General features: G+C 48.1%; 2 protein-coding genes across 4 annotated transcripts in view; one reads left to right on the top strand and one right to left on the bottom strand.

Annotated features, from left to right (window-relative positions):
- dis3l (DIS3 like exosome 3'-5' exoribonuclease) overlaps positions 1-15,675 on the top strand; it is a 22,711-nt gene extending 7,036 nt beyond the window's left edge. Inside the window, exons 4-19 of one of the 3 annotated variants that reach the window (XM_086223570.1) lie at positions 2,694-2,822; positions 3,191-3,326; positions 4,088-4,255; positions 5,561-5,642; positions 5,817-5,996; positions 6,408-6,577; positions 8,336-8,497; positions 9,047-9,297; positions 10,263-10,355; positions 10,428-10,716; positions 11,251-11,486; positions 11,844-11,998; positions 12,285-12,463; positions 12,537-12,682; positions 13,156-13,327; positions 13,544-15,674. In XM_086223570.1, the coding sequence (XP_086079696.1) occupies positions 2,694-2,822; positions 3,191-3,326; positions 4,088-4,255; positions 5,561-5,642; positions 5,817-5,996; positions 6,408-6,577; positions 8,336-8,497; positions 9,047-9,297; positions 10,263-10,355; positions 10,428-10,716; positions 11,251-11,486; positions 11,844-11,998; positions 12,285-12,463; positions 12,537-12,682; positions 13,156-13,327; positions 13,544-13,867 (2,872 nt within the window). In that variant the 3' untranslated portion in view covers positions 13,868-15,674. Of the gene's footprint in view, positions 1-2,693; positions 2,823-3,190; positions 3,327-4,087; positions 4,256-5,560; positions 5,643-5,816; positions 5,997-6,407; positions 6,578-8,335; positions 8,498-9,046; positions 9,298-10,262; positions 10,356-10,427; positions 10,717-11,250; positions 11,487-11,843; positions 11,999-12,284; positions 12,464-12,536; positions 12,683-13,155; positions 13,328-13,543 lie in introns of all 3 variants that reach the window. The other 2 variants (XM_086223587.1, XM_086223579.1) reach the window with 2 other exon arrangements.
- Positions 14,723-21,068, bottom strand: tipin (timeless interacting protein). The gene is made up of 8 exons (XM_086223600.1): positions 20,789-21,068; positions 18,660-18,807; positions 17,964-18,057; positions 17,801-17,876; positions 16,947-17,069; positions 16,154-16,217; positions 15,622-15,843; positions 14,723-15,177 (listed from the first exon to the last, which is right to left on the bottom strand). The coding sequence occupies exons 2-8, from the start codon at positions 18,793-18,795 to the stop codon at positions 14,984-14,986; spliced, it is 909 nt and encodes a 302-aa protein (XP_086079726.1). The 5' UTR covers positions 18,796-18,807; positions 20,789-21,068; the 3' UTR covers positions 14,723-14,983.

Below are 21,068 nucleotides of genomic sequence, written 5' to 3'. Positions count from 1 at the left end.
GGTGACATTATACTCAGCGGACCATGAGCACCGCAGGTATTATGTACATAAACGACAGTTGAGCCATAAATGGGCTTGGCCTTTCAAATGAAAGTGATAGTGGTAATTAGGGAAGTGCTGTTAATCTGAATTTATTGCAATCGTGATTTTGAACATGATCGAGCGATATTAATGTTTACAGTAGATCCCCCACTCAGAGAACGCACAGCTACGAAGTGACTCCAGTGCTCCTTAAACCATTGCCTGGTGGCCAGATGCTGCTATTACACCTCTGAAATCTGTTTACATGAGCATGATGCAACTTTAATGTGGATCAGACACAGATGCTTTCTTTAGTAGTTATTGCAGGAGGTAATATTTCAATTAATTTTGACATCGAAATGTTAGTACTTGAGGGATTATATTTTAAATGGAAATACTCCTTGAGGAGGAGGAGTAGACATACACAGCTTGTGTGGCTGAGAAAGGAAAACACCAAAGTCCGGGAGCTAACAAGCTAACTGTTACCGGGATCCTAATAAGGATATTTAACAGGACATGTATCCCCCTGTCCATGGGCCTGACGGGGGGTCAACTCCGGCCATGCAGCTGTACTCACGGCTCCACATTCAGCAGCTCCTTTACAGAGAATCTGTGACCTGAATGAATGCTCCCTTTCGTCAGCACTGCTTCATTTAGCAGATGTGAATGTCACTGACAGGCTTATGTGTCACTGGCATTGAAAACCCTCCTTTTTACAGCATTTATTAACTAGTCCCTGCTTTTGTCACTTCCAGGCTGGATCACTGCACCTCCCTCCTACCAGGCTGGACTAACAAGTCCCTAAAGACTCTCCAGCTGGTCCAGAACGCTGCTGCCACGTGTGTTGACTAGAACTGGTAGCAGAGACCAGGTCTCTCCTGGACTCTGCTACCAGTTCTAGTCAACAGTCTAGTCTAGTCTGTCTCTGTCTCTGTCCATCAGTCTCTCCTCCTTTCTCTCTCTTTATCTCTGTCCCTCTCTTTCCTTCTGTCTCTCTGTCTTCCTCCATTCTCTGTCTTTATCTCTGTCCATCAGTCTCTCCTCCTGTCTCTCTCTCTTTATCTCTGTACCTCTCTCTCCTTCTGTCTCTCTGTCTTCCTCCATTCTCTGTCTTTGTCTCTGTCCATCAGTCTCTCCTCCTTTCTCTCTCTCTTTATCTCTGTCCCTCTCTCTCCTTCTGTCTCTCTGTCTTCCTCCATTCTCTGTCTTTGTCTTTGTCCATCAGTCTCTCCTCCTGTCTCTCTCTTTATCTCTGTCCCTCTCTTTCCTTCTGTCTCTCTGTCTTCCTCCATTCTCTGTCTTTATCTCTGTCCATCAGTCTCTCCTCCTGTCTCTCTCTCTTTATCTCTGTACCTCTCTCTCCTTCTGTCTCTCTGTCTTCCTCCATTCTCTGTCTTTGTCTCTGTCCATCAGTCTCTCCTCCTTTCTCTCTCTCTTTATCTCTGTCCCTCTCTCTCCTTCTGTCTCTCTGTCTTCCTCCATTCTCTGTCTTTGTCTCTGTCCATCAGTCTCTCCTCCTTTCTCTCTCTCTTTATCTCTGTCCCTCTCTCTCCTTCTGTCTCTCTGTCTTCCTCCATTCTCTGTCTTTGTCTTTGTCCATCAGTCTCTCCTCCTGTCTCTCTCTTTATCTCTGTCCCTCTCTCTCCTTCTGTCTCTCTGTCTTCCTCCATTCTCTGTCTTTGTCTCTGTCCATCAGTCTCTCCTCCTTTCTCTCTCTCTTTATCTCTGTCCCTCTCTCTCCTTCTGTCTCTCTGTCTTCCTCCATTCTCTGTCTTTGTCTCTGTCCATCAGTCTCTCCTCCTTTCTCTCTCTCTTTATCTCTGTTCCTCTCTTTCCTTCTGTCTCTCTGTCTTCCTCCATTCTCTGTCTTTGTCTCTGTCCATCAGTCTCTCCTCCTTTCTCTCTCTCTTTATCTCTGTTCCTCTCTTTCCTTCTGTCTCTCTGTCTTCCTCCATTCTCTGTCTTTGTCTCTGTCCTGCTCTCCTGCTCTCTCCGTCCCCACTGATCCTGGATCTGCTCCACCTTCCTGCTGGTAAAGGAAGGTTCTGGTGGCTGCTGTTGCAGGATGTGCTGCTGATGGAGAATTGTTGGGTGGAGGTTCATTGAAGGAGGGAGGTGCTGGACTTGCTCTACTTGGACAGAGTCAGGAGCAAGAGGTGTCTTGAGCTCACAGCGACATTTTCACTGCTGTATCACTTCTTTGTGACTCCAGAATGCAGAAAGAGCCAGCCATGTAAATATGTAGCTAATGGCGGCAAATGGCTTAAAAAAAAAGCAAAACCAACCCAAATGTCTGTTTACAAACTCCTGAGTGCAGTCCCAGCACTCAGTAATCCACAAACACGCTGATTTAAGCGACTTGCAAACCTACTATAACCAACCAGTTTGATACAGTCGGGAAAAGAATTCTTCATGAACTCAAGATTCCCTTTTGTCAGTTCTTTGAAGCCAAACTACAATTTTTTTGGGGAAGCTTTGCTTCAAGCTGACTCCTCTCCTGGTCGCAGCTTCATACTTGCCTCATGGACATGGCTGTGGTTATTTATCTGCTCATCGAAGTCATGTCAAGAAAGCAACGAAGCTGGAGTGCTCCTGTAATCTACAGGAAGACTTGGTGTCTTACACCAGGATCTTGTGTTTCTCAGTGTTGCCTTGGATGTGTCTCTGATTAGGCAATACAACCGTCTGCGAAACCTGCTGAAGGACCCCCGACACGACTGCGTGCTGTTTGCCAATGAGTTTCAGAGGTATTCCTACTGCCCACGAGAGAAGGGGGAGAGCCAGGAAAGGTGGCAGACCAGGTGAGAGGTCATTACAAGCTTCCAGTCACCCTCACCAGCACATTGGGAGCTAAACTAGGAGTCCTCGATACAAGGGTGGTATTTATATCATCGGCTATTGGCTGACATCAGTTATACTGTCAATACCAGCAGGTTTAGTCGGAATGCGGGTTGGCTGACGTGTTAAAAAGTAAATAGAGCTGTGAATGACTCACGTCTAGATCCTTTGATTGTCCGTCATTATGATTGATAGCTGGCGTTTCTTCCTGTGCAGCAGTAACTACACTTTATATTACACCTCTAGGGTATAAACGTGCACTCTATCTTGTGTGTGTGTGTGTGTGTGTGTGTGTGCGCGCGCAATATTTGTGTGTGAAACATATGTGTAGGTGTGTTTACTCTGCAGCCGTTTGGTACTACAACCACCTGGCGGGTATGAAGGATGTTGTGATGATCACGGAGGACCAGGACACCATCACTCAGTACAGCAGCCTCAACTCTGGAGTCTACGTCATCTCTGTCCAGGTATGACTCACCTGCACCAATCCCTCTCACAGCGTCAGCCAGGTCTCTGTTGCCACGGCGATGAAGTTCAGAGAAGTGCTGTTCTTGTGATGCCTGCCCCCTGTGCTGCAGGGGTTTAGTCAGGCTACTGCTTTACTCAGTGGAAAACACAGGAGACCAACCGTCCATGGTTTACGTCATTTAAGTCAAGTTTTATTTGTTTCATTTAATAAGCTCTTAATCTGTTAAAGATAAATATAGTACTATTAATAATGATGTTTTCTTTATTATCATGTCTTTCATGGCACACGCGTAGAAAATAGCATCGAGCAGTTTAAGAACGGACATGCACTCTCTAAAACTTTTGACATGCATAATTTAGGGCCACAACCAACAATTATTTTATTCAAAATGTTTTGGGAATTAAGAGAAACAATTGTTTTCTCATTCACAATCTTAACATTTTGTATTCTGTATGTTCAAAATCAAAATAGGAAGTGGGATATTGAATATCAGCACAATCATTCGTCTTTACTACGCAGGGTTCATGTTAAAGAACGTCGCTTTGGAGGGAAACTAGGAAATGAGCACCAGCAGCTTTTCAGTCTGAACTGAAATCAAGAACAAAAAGTCCCTAAAACTGCTTTCAGGTACACGATGCCTGAATGACCAGGACCTGGTACCGTCTGGTTCTTGTGTGGCGTCATGAGCAAACACCCGTCTTGCACCTGCTTCATCTGTTCCAATTAACGCTTCTCCCCCCACGTGTCTTTATTTGCCAGGATTATTTACAGAACTTCTGGGTGGAGCTGCATGCAGCCCATGAACTGTACAGCTCCATTTCCCAGGCGCTGCAGGAGAAGGAGAACAACGGCACAGAGCGAGAGTACGCCGAACATCTACCTGCTGAGGTCCTGGAGGCTGGAATCAAGTCTGGACGCTACATTCAGGTACCACGGGGGTGTTCCAGTTAACCTTGCTATTAAAATCTTGACAAGCACTGATGCGCTACATCGCTGCCCTTCAAAGATTTTGCATCACTTCTGGGTGACCACAGAAAACTTCAGCCAGCATTGAAGCTAAAGGAGACAAACGGCTAACCTCACTAAAACTGTCCCAGACCACAACACTTCATTTGAGCTAAAACAGCACAAAGCTGGACACTTGGAGTTCAGCACAAACGGGCCTGCTGAACCAGAAGAGCTTCATGTTGTCTTATCTGCTTTTTGTGGACTGAAGCGTCCAGCTGGATAAAGAAGAAGGCCCTCATACCAGATCGTGGGCTGTAGAGTTTGTAAAGTGCTATTTTTTGCTGTCTGTCTTTGGCCTTTAGTTGCTCTCTTAGAGCCCAGTCTTGGTTTGCTAATGAAAGAAGGGGTCAAAATCATTTGTAACTTTCACTTCTCACTTTAGGGTATTTAATAGGAGGTCTTTTTCAGTTAATACTAAGATCAAATACAGTGTCAACTATTTCATGGAACACTGGTATCAACCATGTATGGATGTACAGTGTAACCCTTGTATCAACCAGCATCTAACATTGCTGACAAGAGAACCACTTGAAACCAACACAGAGTTCCACTCAAACGAACAAACCCCAGCAGCCATCAGGGATGGGATGGGACTTGTAGACCTGGTCGCTCACTTGTGGGGGCTTCAAATGCAGATTATTGTGTTTCTAGGTGCCAGGTGTCTTTTACTACATTTAGTTGACACATGTGACAGGACACTTGGGACACGGGTGGAGGGGAAGCCACCAGAAAGGCTGGCGCTCTGAGCTGATGACTCTGGGTCCATCTTGGGTTTAGATGGACAATTGTTGGGGGAAACTTGACGAGCACAGCAGTCACGCTGACCCCTCTCAGTCTCCCAGCTGCTGCTCTGGGTGTGTGGACTCTACATAAATAACATCTTGTAACTTCCAACAGTCCGTCAAATACAACGGTGATTGTGTAAATGAGAGAGGTGTATTTGATGACTTCTGCTGTCCCACTGCTGGGGTTCATGCAGCTAAGCTAACGAAGTGAGGCTCTGTGGCTCTGGACTCCACTGTCGGCTCTTCTGGCTTTAAATGATGCACACTAAGTTTATTTCCCAGAAAGATGAAAAAAAGATGTTTTTCTAAACCATGTAGGTATTATTTTGGATAAAAGAGGGATGATGAAATTTTATTCCAGCTGGACTTTGACAGACGAGAACTCACTGTACATCCTCCTGAAACCAAAATGCATGACACTTTTTCCTCTTTTGATCAGGGAAGTCTGCAAGTCAACAAGCACCGTGCACAGATGGAAGCGTCAATCACACCAGAGGGCCTCACAAACAACAAGGACACGGGTGCGTCACAGCACAGCATGTTTCTCCTCAGCCTTTACCGGAGCAAAGTGAACTCATCTCATCTCATCTGATGGCTGCTTTTGGCTCCTGTTGTTTGTTTTTTTTTTAATCCATTTTCCTCACTCCCTATTCCTCCATCTTGTCTGCCATCACTCTGTTCTTCATGTGTTGCAGGCCTGAGCACAGAGGTGTTGGTGTGTGGCTCTAAGAATCGGAACAGAGCTGTTCATGGTGACATGGTGGTGGTTGAGTTGCTGCCAAAGAGTGAGTGGAAAGGGAAGGTCACGGCCCTGACTGAGGGACAGGGAGAGGAGAGGAGTGGCGGGGACAGTGAGAGTAAACCCATGCCTACAGGTGCGACTGAGTTCTACTTCCGTCCTTCTTGGTTTGTCGATTCATCAACGGAGTCTCCTAAACAACTCGACAGGTGTGGTGCAGCTTTGGAGTTCCACCAAGAGAGAATTCTCTAAGATTTGGAGCAGTCGGAGCGACTCTGTGGCTAAACATGAGATACTTGAAGTATGAGGCGTTCACTGGATTTGCTGCTCCATCTCTCTATACCTGCTACAGATAGATGTACATTTCTATGGTATACGTTTTGATGCCTTTTTTTTTTTTTTTAGTAAGCTGTTCTTTACTACTCATTTGACAGTTTTCATCGAATGCATTGATTCAAACACTGCATCTGCAGATAGCTGGGAGCCAAAAGGCTTCTGTGTCATGCTGACCGGGTCTGTACTGACATGTGATCCATAAAACTTTCAGCCCATGTTGTCGGGATCCTGCAGAGGAACTGGAGGGACTACGTGGTAACTTTCCCCCCGAGGGAGGGCACTCAGTCCCAGAGCAGAAACTCCCAGCGCATCCTGGCTGTGCCCTGGGACCATCGCATCCCCAAGATCCGCATCAGCACGCAGCAGGCGGATGCTCTGCAGGTCTGCTTCGTCCGATTGACTGGCTAGATTGATTGACGTAGTTAACTAGCAACATGATGACTGTGTGATAATTGTTAGTATGATCTAAACAAGCACTTAGCTAATGATACCAGGCCACTCTGACATCATCAATGGAAAAAGTGACCGTAATTCCTTAGTAGTTTTCTACGTGAATTCTCATTTAATTTTTGAAAAAGCAATGGATCGGCGGTAACTGACCAGCGCTACCTGCTGTTGCAGTAACCCATATCGGCTGTTCGTCAGCGCTGGTCCATGTTTTCATGTCACCACTCCAAGTTCATTTTCAACGCTTAATTATTGTTGCAACAGAGAAAAACGAGAAAGAGGCCATCAGAGCGGAACTTTACATTCGACTGTACGAGATGCATGCGAATGAGCCGGGAAGTTGCTCCTCTGCAGTCATGGCACTTTGCAGTGTTGCAGCAGTGCGATGGATGAAATGGCAATGGCACCTTTGTTGAGATGTGATCAGATACTTAGTGCAGCATAATTTTGGTTCAGCCTCTACCTTCCAGCTGGCACATTGTCCCTTGCACCCCTCACCCACACCCCAGTTTCAGAACTACTGCAGGCAAGGCAAGCAGGATTTCCCACTGCTTACAACATCTGTCCCGTCATCCCAGGGTTACGCGCCGCCCCACACACCACATTGACTAAAGCCGGCCAAAAAACTCGCTTGCATCCGAGTTTTTCTGCAGTGGGAGCAGCTTTAATCAGCATTGAGTCCTGGGTCAAATGACACGGCAGCAGACACCGATCAGCATCGATGGGACACGAATTCCCAGTGAACCCAGTAATTTACAGCTGGGTTCCAACGCTTCCACTCCTGGACAGCCATTGAACGAGCGGTCAGAGCTCTGCTATCAGCAATAAATGTGGAGGAAAGAAAGCGTGACTTTTTGTCACCTCGGTCACAAATTCAAGCAGCGATGCTCTAACTTTGTTAGGTCAGTGTTGAGTTTGAAAAACAGCCAGGAGCAAAGAAATGCAACAGGAACACGGGAACTGTCCTGCACGCTGCTCTCACTGCAGCTGCCGAGGCTTGAATAGAAGCCCACGATGCTGCGTCCCAGTGCTGTGCAGTGATGTCAAACATGACACGTGAAGAAAGAAAGAAAGAAACATGTTACCAAGGAAAATAGAGGGCAACTCCTCAGCTCCTCCTCCTTGGAAGAGGATCAGTTGGCCTTTTGTTTGTGGGTTTACCTGAGCCTGAAGAACCTGAATGTGCAGTGGGAAGGGGGCGTGTGTCTCACATGCACAAACTTCCAGACAGTCATGGATGGGAGGGAAGTCAGAGACTACTACATCTCCTCCATCTACTGACCCTCCACGCATCCAGGGGAGCGAGAGACTAAACTAGAACAAGAGACACACGGGGGCGGATGAAGACCGTCTCTGCTGCAGGAGCTTTGTGTGGTGTTGACATGAAAAGTGACTGGTTGGATTGTCTGTTGCTCGTTCTTTCCATGGTCTTATTAATGGTGGCAATAACCACAGCTCCATAAATCCATTAATATTTCCATCATGGAATGTGCCTGAAGTGATATTTAGGCAAAATCAGTGCCTGATACTTGTATAGTATCTCGTTGTACCCTAATAAATTGAGTGTGTTTGCCCCTCAAGTTGACCTGTAAGGAGAGAGCTGCTGGGAGAACAGTCTTAACGAGGTTGTGGACTTCACAATGTTCCCAGTGGTGAAAAACATTGTCTCGTCTCCCCCCTCTCCTCACCCAGGACTACAGAGTGGTGGTGCGCATTGACTCGTGGGAAAGCACGTCACTGTATCCTAACGGACACAGCGTGCGTGTTCTGGGTCGAGCTGGAGAGCTCGAGACGGAGGTCCAGACGATCCTCATCGAGAACTGCATCCACGTGCCTCCATTCTCAGATGCGCAGGTCAGAGAGGAAGATGATTCTCACTCATTCTCACCGGATCAGAACCAAGTCCAGAAGGAGAGGAATGGGACTCTTTACAAAGTGGCTGTGGCTCAAAACAATGGCTGCCTTACTTGGCTGTTGAAGTTCTTCACTCCTTCTCATTCACGATGGCCAGCAGATGTCTAACGTGGTGATGCTGCCACTCAGAGGCCAATCGTGTCAGGGCACGTGGGTCCGTCTGGTGCCTCCTGTTCTAAACCACCTGACTGGAGACAATAGTGTCACATATTTAATCGCTCTTGTTGTCCTTTATGCTATGGCACATATCCAGTCTATGGTCACCGGCCTCTTTTTTCACTCAGCAAGTATTTGAGCCCACGTGACCTTTTCTTCATGCTCAGACTCCTGCTGCTCATGAGTGTAGTAAAGGCCTGTGGTGAAGTACACAGTGCACCTCTCAGCAGGGTTTCACTATTTTAGTACTTTGTGTGTACATCTGCTAGCTCTAGTGGTGCTTCTGAGATTTACTGGTGTTACGATGAGGTTCTGATGTCTGTCCGTCCTCAGCTGAGAGAGATGCCCGTCAGCTCTCCTGAGAAGCCGTGGAGAGTTGATCCCGCCCAGGTGGCTGAGCGGCGGGACCTCAGGGAGAGTCACCTGGTGTTCAGCATCGACCCGCTGGGCTGTGAGGACGTAGACGACGCGCTGTCGGTGCAGAGCCTCGCGGGAGGGCGGCTGCTGGAGCTGGGCGTCCACATTGCTGATGTCACCCACTTTGTCACTGAGGGCGCCCTCACCGACTTGGAGGCCCATGCGAGGTCAGGAAGCTGGTTGGATGAATGCTCACAGATACTTGGAGCACAGAACCACCTGGATCGAGTGCTCTAGGCTTCCGTTGGTGCCACAAAGTTTCTTCCTGATTTGATTCTGCATCAGTCACACAAACCCTTAAAATTTCTGTTTTGTTGCCAGTCTGGAAATCATGGCCTCAAGATTGCGTAATGTGAGCTCAAAACCGATGCTCCTCAGTTGTCAGTGTTGTGCGACACGTGGGTCATGTGTCAGAGGAATGTTGAAGGTGTAGTCAAAGTCAGAAATGATCCTGGAAAAGAAGCTTCAGCAACTAAAACCACCTCTGACCAATGCAGTAAAATCTCTGCTGGTCTGAGGACTATGATAGGATCAGGGATGCCCCCGGATCCAAAGATGTTTTCCAGAAAGGTATGGACATTCTTTAGAGCAATATTGGATTGGTCAGTTGGTCTGCTGGGCCAACCATGCCGATAAAAAGACCGAAGCTCTCTGGTGCTCATCAGATAGTCTCTTTTTTTAATTATTATTTTTGGTCCTTGTTCCCCTAAGAGACTCCACTGTCCTGTGCTGGGGTCCTGTCACTGTTCTCATGTCTGATCTTATATGGTTGGGACAGTGAGACAGGAGACGGTGAGACGGGAGACAGTGCCGACGTGACCACAGCCACAGAACAGGTCTCTGCTTCTCGTGCACCGTGGGTCTCTGGGCTCGACGGTGTTAGGACGTGTCAGGGTCTGCACTCGCTGTCAGGACTCCTTCACAACAGTTCTTTATGGCTGAAAGAAGCACCACCCTCATTTGTTCCACAGCACTATCAATAATTACTGATAAACTGTGAATGGCCTCAGCCAAACTAACAAGCTTATGATTTATTAAGTGGTGCGAATGATTTAAGGTGGAAATTCCACGTGGTGGAGCTCCACATAATTTACAGCAAAGGCTCAACGTGTTGCCCTTGTGTTGTTGTCAGGGCGACGACCTGCTACCTGGCAGACCGCAGGTACGACATGTTGCCAGCGGTTCTGAGTGCGGACGTCTGCTCTCTGCTGGGGGGAGTCGACAGGTCGGTGGACTCGTTAGCCCACATTTGTCAGCACATCCATACACATCTGTAAATGTGTTGTTCACTCACCAGGTATGCCATGAGCGTGATGTGGGAGCTGGACTCACTCACCCTGAGTGTCAGCAAGGTGTGGTACGGGCGGACCATCATCCGCTCCTCCTACCAGCTCCACTACGAGCTGGCCCAGGCCCTCCTGAATGGAGAGCAGGCTGAGGTACCAGAACTTGCTGGACTTGGCTCCGATGAGAGGGACGCCAAGCTTGCTCAGCTCGTGGAGTCTCTGGAGAGGCTGACGCATGTCGCTCGACACCTCCGGGCACAGAGGGACCAGGGAGGGGCGCTGGAACTGGAAGGGGTAGAGGTACGAGTGGTTTGTCCTGCCTCTAGTGATGGTTTAATAGGGGAAAATTATTGTTATTATTATTTTATAGAAGCAGCACTTGGTACACATTTGGAACCGCCTCTCCTGCTCATGTGGTAGACACGCAGTAGGAAGTACTACAGGTCCCCAGTCCTGGTAATTCCAAGTGAAGTAGTTTATTCTTTTACTACGTCTGTGCCAGTGACAACCCTGATCAAAGCCATGCCGCCTTTTATTTATTGATATCCATTGTCTTGTTTTCTCGCTGGCTCCCATTTATCATGCTCTTTTGTTTTTTGAACAAAACATCTTTATCTCTTGATGGGAACTTCTGGTTCTTAGTTTTATAGTCACATTTTGCTTGCTAAGAGCTGAACGAGAAGATGAATCTTAACGTGTAGAAAAACATCTTTCCACTTATTTTACAAACACAAGGATGTCCAAACTCTTCTCCAGACGAGCAGTCGTGCCCGTGTGTTGGTGCCTTTGCTAGATTTGGACATTTAAGTTTGGGTTCATCCTGGTCTTTTCCAGGTTCGCGCCCAGCTGGATGAGCAAAGGAACATCACGGCCCTGGTTCCTCGCCAGCCCCTGGAGGTGCATGAGACCGTGGCAGAGTGCATGATTTATGCCAACCACTGGGTGGCGCGCAAAATCCAGGAAAGCTTTCCTCATCAGGCGTTGCTGCGGCATCACCCACCACCACGCCACGAGTTCTTTAGCCAGCTGGTGGACAGCGCCAAGGCCAAGGGCTTCACCATCCACACCAGGTCTCACATGCAGTTTTGTTTTGTGTGTGTGTGTGTGCATGTGTGTGTGTGCATGTGTGTGTAGACCCGGTTGGTGTCACAGCACTGATGAGGACCACTTTTTATGATCGTGTTGTGTAATCCCTCCTTCAGCTCAGTCTTATACCTGCTGCACAACTGATTTCACCAGTCTTCACATTAATTAGCAGCTATTCTTAGAATCCCTTCAACCTGACAAAAGTCAGAATCTCCAGCTTTTTTCAGTCAGAAAGAAGAACTGCATGTTCAGGTCAGGTCAGGTCAGTGCAGCTTCCTCCATCATGGCGTCTGTGCATATACAGATGTGGAACATACAGAAACAGTTGATTGTCCTTCCAGGTCCAATAAGGCTTTAGCCGACTCTCTGGACCAGGCTGTGGATCCCCAGGACCCTCTGGTGAACAGGCTGCTGAGAATGATGGCCACCCAGGCCATGTCTCAGGCTCTTTACTTCTCCACGGGAGCGCTTGCTCAAGACCACTACTACCACTACGGTGCGCAGATTTGATTTTAATTCAGGACTGAGCTTTAAACATGTCTATTGGTTTTGATTTGAGCTGGTATTTACTGTACTTAGTGTGTGTGTGTGTGTGTGTGTGTGTGTGTGTCTCAGCCAAACATTTTCAAAATCAGAATTCCTAACAGACGCACTGAAACCACACTTAACAGCACAAACAGTCCAGGGTGAAATGATCCGTGCGATCAAACCCTTTGACTCCTCAGCTCAGTCCTGTTGGGGGGGGGGGGGGACCAGTTTATTGACCCTGGTCTGTCTTTCAGGTTTGGCTCTGGACCGTTACACACACTTCACTTCACCCATCCGACGATACGCTGACATGGCGGTTCACCGACTTCTCATCGCTGCCATTGACATGGAGAAGGGGCGGGGCCCTGGTAGAGCTCTGGCCAGTAACAGAGAAGTGGAGGAAATGGCCCACCATATCAACAACAAGAACCGGGTCAGTTGGGTCCTGGTGTTTTAGTGCCAGTCAAGTGGACAGATCAACCCTGACCTCTGTGTGACCTTTGCAGGCAGCCCAGAAGGCCCAGAAGCTGTCCACCGAGTTGTTTCAGTGTCTGTATTTCAAGGAGCGAGACCCTCAGACTGACCCGTGCTGCGTGGCTGACGCTGTCATCTACGCCATCCGAGACAATGGCCTGCTGGTCTTCGTTCCTCAGTAAGGAGCTGAACCTACTGACACGTTAGACTTGTTCACATTTCCTCTCAGGGATTTTCTGCACGTACGGCTGCTGTTTTCTTGTCTTCAAATTTATTTGAAGAGACCAAAGTCAACATTTAGACTTCTCTGCACTGAAACCCCAATATGGAAGCTCAGCACCTTTGTTCTAAAGAGAAGATTTTCAGTGTTTCTGGAACACAATACTTGTTAGTATATCAATCTGTCTTGATCTCTGTGGTGTGAGGTTATTTCTCCGTCAGTAAAAGAAAAACAATGGCGTGCGGTCCCTCAGCCCTGCTGAGCCCAGCTCCTCCTCGTGGTCCATGATCAGTTCCAGCTGGTCTGTGCAATTGTAGAAAAAGTAGATTCCAGCTGGGATCTTTGTCTCTGAATCTGAATCTTTGAGGTATCAAGAACTGGACTGTGTTGAGTCGGTCCTCCAGCTGTGCTGACTCCGCCCATCTCCTCAGGTACGGTGTGAAGGGCCCGGTCTACATGAAGAACCGCGAGGGTCAGGTGGTGACGGTCGGGCCGGACGGCAGCTGTGAGTGGCACAGTGGTTCTGTGCGACGATTTGCGGACCACATCACCACCACCTCCAGTGTCGGCACCTCCACCTTTTCACTGTTTGGTCACATCACTGTGAGTCTCTGAGATCTGTCATGACGGGGCTGTGAGCTCGTCCTTGCCTCTGTGGGCAGGTGTTTCCTGGTGTCACCATCAGCCGTGGATCAGTAGGAAGGGTCAAGCTGAGTCAGCTGGTTTAGCTTCATCTGTAGCGTCAGTAACGGAGGAGCTGAGCAGTAACTGCTGGTGGCTCTTTGCTGAAGCGGTGTAACGTTCGTCCTCTGCTTTCAGGTTCGTGTTTCTGTCCAGTCATCGCGATGGCACGCAGACGCCCTCAACCTTGAGGTCATCAGCAACAAGCTGCACCAGACCACCGAGCCACCGCAAACCCACTCTCGGGGCCGGAGTCAGCTGGTGCAGGAGGTGGTGCGTCAGGCCGAGGAGGCATCCCAGCAGGCCCAGGAGAGGGCGGCCCGGTGCCCCAAACTCTCCAAAGAGGAGAGGGAGTTCTGTCAGAGCAAAAGCCCCAATCTGTACTCGCTGCTGGAGGAGATCCGAGAGCTGGCCCTGGTGGACCTGGAGACGAGGGCTCCGGTCTGTGCTTCGACCGCCTAAAGCAGCCGGACATCCAGACATTATTGATGGATTATTGAAACAAACACCAGCGTGTTTCAGCATCATGATCCCGGCTCGTCGGACCAGCGTCAGGCTGGCCGTGTGTGTGTACCTCGGAGGGACGTGCTGAGTTAGAATTCTGGAGCCACGTTCAGAAAACACTTCCTCTCTGACTTCCTCACTTAGTTTGCTCTTCACAAAGCTGCTGGGAGCTCCTTTAGCTCAGGTATTAGAAGTCTTACAGAGACCTGGCGGCGCTTCGGATGACGTGTTTTAGGAACAAGCCTCGTGATTACGTCCGCAACAACACACTGGTGGTGGGAAAAAGGAGCTGAGCAGAATGAAATGAAACTGGTGAAGCTCCACGTAGCACCTTGGGTTCAGGAGCACCGAGAGCAGGAGACCAGAGGTTCTCAGCTCTTCACCCCCACCTGTTGACTCACTCACAAAACACATCAGTTAATAAAGGTCTCCCAATATTCGCGTTTGTGGATCGAAATGGTTGATGCATAAAAGTTGCTTTATTTCTAAGTTGATGATGCACAGTATTTTTATCATGGGGGGGGGGTGATATAGCAATGCGTCATGTTGCCATGTTCAAAGATTTCAAGCTGAAAAGAGGAAACTAAGAATGAAAGGAAAAGGATTACAGGAACATGAAGAAGTTAACATTGGCCTCTAAAGCTCAGCGCTACGGCTGCCATGGCGACCGCCAGCAGCCATGTTGGGGTCTTGTGATTTGAAGTCTCCTTCATTAGCTTGTCAGTAACTTCCTAAATTGTGACGGATGTAGGGGCTGATTCTTTTAGCGCAAATGCAAAATATGAAACTGAAGTCCGAAGACCAAAACCCGGGTTCAGCGTGACAACTCTTTATTCCAACTTTAATAAGAACGATTTTACAAAAACACGGACTTCACATCAGTAATGTATATTTGTAGTAATTTGTTGCTCAGATTAAATGGCCAGTTTGATAAGAATCCTCAAAAAAACCTGACTTCCAGGTCAGTGAGCAGAGATTGGATTCACCAGGTGATGAACACCTCAGAGCGCGATGACATCATCCGTAGACCAGCCGGCATGAAAACAGGCTAGGAGAGTGGGACTCGGTCTCCCTTCAATCTGAGCTCTCCTCTCGCCCACCCTGGCCGGGGGTCTGTGAGGGCCCCTGGTCTGTGGTGTGTGGGGGGCTGCTGCTGTTGCTGGGCTCCAGGTCAGAATCCTGCTGATGTCTACAGTTGGTTGTTGTGAAGCTTGACGAGGCTTCGTCTGCTGACAGAGGCGTGTTGGCGCTCTGGGGGCCGGAGGGATCTGTTGGGACGGAGTCACAGCAGCGTCGTTAGTGGAGCGGACCGCACAGCTGTAGAGAACAATGACAGCATGGCGGCTGGAGCTCTCAGTTGAACCAGAACAGGTTCAAGTCAGCTTCCTCTTTCAGAGCAGAAGACTCTTTACACATTTGGAGTACGAGATATTTCCTGCTCACTGTCGTATCGTCACGCCAAGTAGCTTCTCATCAATAGTGTGACATGAACACACGAGAGTACATTCAATAATGACATCATCATCCCAGCACTACTTCTGTGGTTACACAGATGTCCCGTGCCATAGATGTGGGAGGAGGGTCCTGGGCTGGAACACTTGGGTGCCCCCATCCCAAACACTAACTGTTGCAGTGAGGGTCCTCCTGCTGTCTGGTTCCAGCTCAGGACTCAGGTTTCATATCTACCACAGGTTCTGCTCAGAGGGCCGGACCTGGCTGCTGCTGGCGAGCCAGCCTCCTCTCCAGGGCTTGCTGTCGGTTCAGCTCCATGCGATGGCGCTGCTCCTCTGTCAGGGACTGGGGGGGCGGGACGGGGGGCGCAGATGGTGCCGGGGTGGAGCTGATCGGCCTCTGCAGGTCATCGGGGAAGCTCGCTCCTCTCAGTGGTTCTGGATCTCCAAAGATGTGGGATCCAGGAGCAGTCTCATGGTCACCTGAACCAGAATCTTATCACTTAAATGTGACCTACATTTTCAACCTGCAATAAATCAGTGATGTTTATTGCAGGTTGTGGTTTTGGTATGGCATGGCTCAGATTTAGCATTGGAACATCACTTAGCGTGAGACTGACTAGAGAAACCAACGGAGCAATCAAACTGTTGGTTTATGTCATGGTACAGAAGAGGGTTCAGTTAAAACAAACATTTATGGGCACTTCAGGGCTCCACACTTTGATCATTTGGAACACGGATGGCCTGCTTTCCTGCCTTGCTGTGTGTGTGCGTGTGTGTTTTCACAGCTCACCTTCTTTGCCAGTAAAATCTTCATGTGTCAGTGGCATGTCCAGGCGGATACGTTTGAGACACGTCTGCCAGGAGACAAACAGGGTCAACACACCCAAAGACAATGGTGCAGGACTCCGAGTGGCGGTCTCTGAACTGACGCTCACAGGCGTGATCCTCCGATGCTTCACGTGTGTCACGTTTGCTCAAAGTCAGGAAGGTCACACTGCGTGTGTTGAGAAGACTTGAACCAAAAACCTCTACTCTGCAGGGCTCGTGCAACAATGAAAGGCCTTGGTGACATCATCAGCTCAACTCAGCACGCTGAGGCTTCCTGACTGTCGACTTTATTGTTTAAACGAAGGGATTCAATTGAGCACGACCTCGCAGTGGTGCTGCATGATGTTGAACAGACAGCAATTATGTTTTACTGATATTAGTATGAATGGTGGTTCTTTAATCGTTATTATAAAACAAATGATTTTATTATTTTATGGATTTCATTCTCATCTTTGTTCTGGGTTCTTCCATCTGTACATGATGATGTGGAGGCAGGACGTGTCTGCCACGACCAGAATATCAATAGAGACGTTATTCTTCTTATCATTATCAAACACATTAACCATGAACAAATATTCACCTTCCTGCCATTAGAAAATTGAGATTGATTTCCATGAATGGTGCAGCTTTGTGAGGGACACAACTTCTGTTCTTTGAATGAGACCATCGTTGTCATGTAACGTGCCTGGTCCAGACTGAACCAGTAAACTGTTCATTAGAGGTGTGTGTGTGTGTGTGTGCGTGTGTGGTCCCACCTGCACCTCCTTCTTAGTGCCAAGCTTCTCCACCTTGTCAATGAAGTCTTCAAACTGCAGTTTGGGGAACAACCTGTGGGCCCAGTTCTCCATCCTCTGCATGAGCAGCTGCAGGTCCTCAACCTGAGAGCGCACGCGCGCACACACATCCCAGTCACTCCACTATCACGCCATTTTGAGAGCTGCCTTGACTCATTTATTTGGTTCTGTCCAGCTTTTACACCCATTGAGTAGCAAACGGTAAACTGGCTTTCCAAACAACAAATCACCTTCAATTTCTAGCCTTTTCACACATTTGGGGCCATCAGGAGGACCAGAGTTGACTTCATCAGCACTGCTGTGCTGTTTGCCAAATTTACATCAATCTTCGATCGCTAGCAGTGTGACCCTGAAGTGCTGTACTGTATGTTTGCTAGTTTCCTCCCCAACAAACCCCAAATATCGACGAAACGCTCTGCACCATCAAAGGCACCTGCAGTAGCACCCAAAAGATGCTAACATCGCACAAAAAGTTGGACTTGTGGACGTGCTAATGAGCGTAGAAGTTAAGCGGCAGCTGGTTTTTATGATACTGATGTGGAGTTTTCTGATATTTTCTACGAAGGTTTGAAGTTTGAGAGTTTAAACAAGAAAGTGTGAAAATGTTAATGCCTGTCTGAGAGAAGGGGAGAAAGTGTAGTGAGGGGTTTCACAGCCTTAAAACATCTACAAGAATCCAGCTTCCCAAGGACAGACACACCCAACCAAGCTGAAGGCAGCGGGGGATTCGAACCAGCGACCCCCATGTAACCCCACCATCCTCTACAGTTAGAGGTGAGGGTGCCACGCTGGTCTGCTTGTACCGGCGTCGTTACCTCGTGTCCTTTGCCTTTGAAATGAACGCTGTGGAACAGAGTTCTCAGAGATGGAAGTCCTCGGTCTGAGATCAGCCTGGACGGGAAAAAGAAAAGTGTTGAAGGTTCTGTTCTCGATCACCAGCTGAGCACCTTCTAAGACGAATCTTTAGAAAGTTAGTACCTGTTGGAGTCCAGCTTGGGCTGCGGCCTTTTCACTGCTCTCCGTTTAGCAGCAGGGACCTCAGTCAGCTGGGACACATCACCTGCGTCCTCACCTGCACCCACCCCACGACACAGCCCAGCAATCAAACAGCATGGCAGCAGCAGCAGCCTCACACACCTCTGTGTGAGTGTGTGTGTGTCAGAGATGACCACTGGAGTCGCTCTCTGAATATTTACCCCTACTCAGAAAGAGTCACTGTTCGGGATGCTGCGGGTCATCACATCCATGCTTTGATTTGGCGAATGAATTTGTACTTGTTTTGTCCAGACCAGTCAGCTGCTCTATCGCTACACCAAGTCCGGAATTGTCGAGAATAAAAGTTCAGCAGTTTGCTGCCCTGAAATTTGTTATTTGCATATCAAATTCTTCTTCAAATTGGAGCGACCTCTTCTCATAATGTATCAAATATTTGGTGTTGCTGATCAAACCGATGTGCTCCGTTTCAGCTCAGTGTGAATGATTTGCCGTTATTTCCAGATGGCGATCATCGCTCTCTTCTCCCTCATCGTCTCACACACACAACAAATGTCCTTTCTTGGAATCTCCTTTGTCAACTCAGCATCTTGCCTGTCCCAGATATGAGATGAAACTGTGGTGTGTTGTGTTTACGGTGGTGAATACGGATGCTACAGCAGCCTGCATGAGGCTCCTCACCATCTCCGAAAGGGTCTCCGTCTTCTCGTCCTTCCCGGCCCGGGGACTGAGGTGGAGGAAGAGGAGGGAAAGCTTCATCCTCTAAGCCGTCATAGGCAGGAAGGTCCCGGAGGCTGTTTTCATGCACGTCAACCATGATGTGGAGCTCCTGCAGAAGAGGTCAGGAGGTGTATTAATGACAAGCAGCTCTAAACACAATCAAGGTGGTATTCACACCAGTTGGACCAACTCCAACGACTGCAAACCACTTCTTCTCTGAGTTGTTTATTAGCAACATACTGTAACTTAGCAACTTCACGACTCATTCTGACCTGCAGGCTGCACCTGATGATCATTTATATCAATAATTCATGGACTCTTTCAGTGAAATATCATTGAGCCTGCACTGTCATTGTAGACATCAGGTAGCATGGAGGTGCTACAGAAACGGCCTGGCCAGCCAAACAGAACAGGTTATCTCGCTGCACCAGCACACACTTGTTTGGTAGAGACCCCGGCGAAATTATATCACATCGTTGTTACATTTTTTTACTGCATGTATGAAATTCAAATCTTAGAATTCCCACAAACTCAAGAGTCGTATTGCAAATATGTCTGTCAAACACAATCCCAATGAGCACTTATTGTAGGTGTGTGTGGTGCGAACACGTCTTCAGTATCAGCAGATCCTCGTCTTCTGCTGTGTCTGATGTTCACATTCCAGCTGTGCTGCCTATGTCCCTTTCCTCATGAGATCTTGTTCACAATGGGAGGAAAGCGTGGTCAACGGGTGCTTTATGGGCGTTTCTTAATGTCACCATATGATGAGCGGACACATGTATCCATAGAAGCACACTGTAGTCTCACTGAACGTTTCACTGAACGTTTCTCTACAGATTACACTGACATCAGTAATTACTGGCTAGCAGATGTTGGCAAAAGAAACTCATATTGTACATTCATTATTTACATGATGTTCAACTTGATCCAGTTAATTATTTATCACTATCTAGATCCAAAGACACCAACGTTATCATATACAACAGAGAACAGCTTCAAAACCCGAACACTGAATATTGGCAGCGTTACTTGATGACATAAAACTATGAGCGTCCACAACAGTTGCAATTTGAGTCCATTCACGACTCCTTACTCCCTCACTGCTCGTTCATTATTCACTTAGTCTTTAATATCTGTGGGGAGGCTCCTTTTATTTTGATCTCAGCACTTCGTGTGCTGCTAGCACCAGAAAGATCCGCTGATCCATCACAAAATCCACAGACCGCCACCCTGCTGATCCTGGTTACCGCTCCTTCCTATATCAGTGGCAGCCGCTGGCAAGCCTCTTCTTCTTTGCTCGGTATCAATTACCAGAGAGAAAAAATGTGTCATTTATGAGCTTTTCCAAACAATGTGGAAAAAATAAAGGCTTCCCCTTTCTCTTTGGTAACGCTCATGATTTGTTTTTGTAGCTGAATACACATGAGTACATGATAGCCAAAATGATATTTGGATCAGTTTGACTCTTTCAACCTTTTGGTATCCAGTCATGGTTTAATTAACTGACCCAAACACTGAACTGTGAACATCTGCTTTGTCTTCCTGATTATTATTTATGTCGACTGATGTCTGACAGCAGTTTGGATTCATGGCTCTGATTTATACAAGAGACGGGATATTGCATCTTGTTGCCAAGGCAACTTTCACGACTTTCTGCCATTTTGTAAAATATGTCACAAGTCAATCAGACTGGTTGAGAACGAATGCCTTCAGTATCGGCGACTGGAAGTGACATCAGTCCACCGGAGCTTGTGTCACAGGAAGGCGGCAAACTCAACCGATATGACGCCGTCATCGTACAGCGTTTACCGGGTGTTATACGTGCGACTGCCACACAGAGAAACCGATATCAGACGGACAGCCCGTGTTCGCCCCTCTATCAGCTCCCACACACGATACCGCTGTGTGGAAGAACGCAAACACCGCGGGGTCAAGCTAGCCAGCTAGCGCGCGAGGAGCTACTCAGGACGGTTGACGTCCGTTGGCTTCTAGAAACATTCAGACAAGATTTGCGTCGAGTGACGCCACGGGCCTCCAACCCACAGCCCCAGCTGACCTCACTGTTACGGAAATTAAATGCTTCAACTTACAGTACGAGAGTCGAGCTGTCCGCAGCTGGAACGGAGCACAAAGCGGGACGGCGCTGAGCGAATTACAACTTCCGGTTACTTCCTGGATATTGTTTTCAAAATAAAAGTAACTCGAATGAGCCAAAACAAGCCCAGCTGTGCGGCGTGGGTCAGAGGTAGCGTGGCCATCATGCAACAGAAGGGTCGCTGGTTCGATCCTCACTTCCCCCGGTGACCACGTCGAAGTATCCTTGATCTTGAACCCCTAATTGCTCCTCATGGCCCTGCAAGGACTGGTGAC

The sequence above is a fragment of the Aulostomus chinensis genome, chromosome 2, assembly GCF_037954235.1.
Source record: "Aulostomus chinensis isolate RoL2024-O1b breed Wild chromosome 2, RoL_Achi_v1.0, whole genome shotgun sequence".
Classification (NCBI taxonomy): Eukaryota; Metazoa; Chordata; class Actinopteri; order Syngnathiformes; family Aulostomidae; genus Aulostomus; species Aulostomus chinensis.
This window is presented reverse-complemented; position numbering and strand designations above follow the sequence as displayed.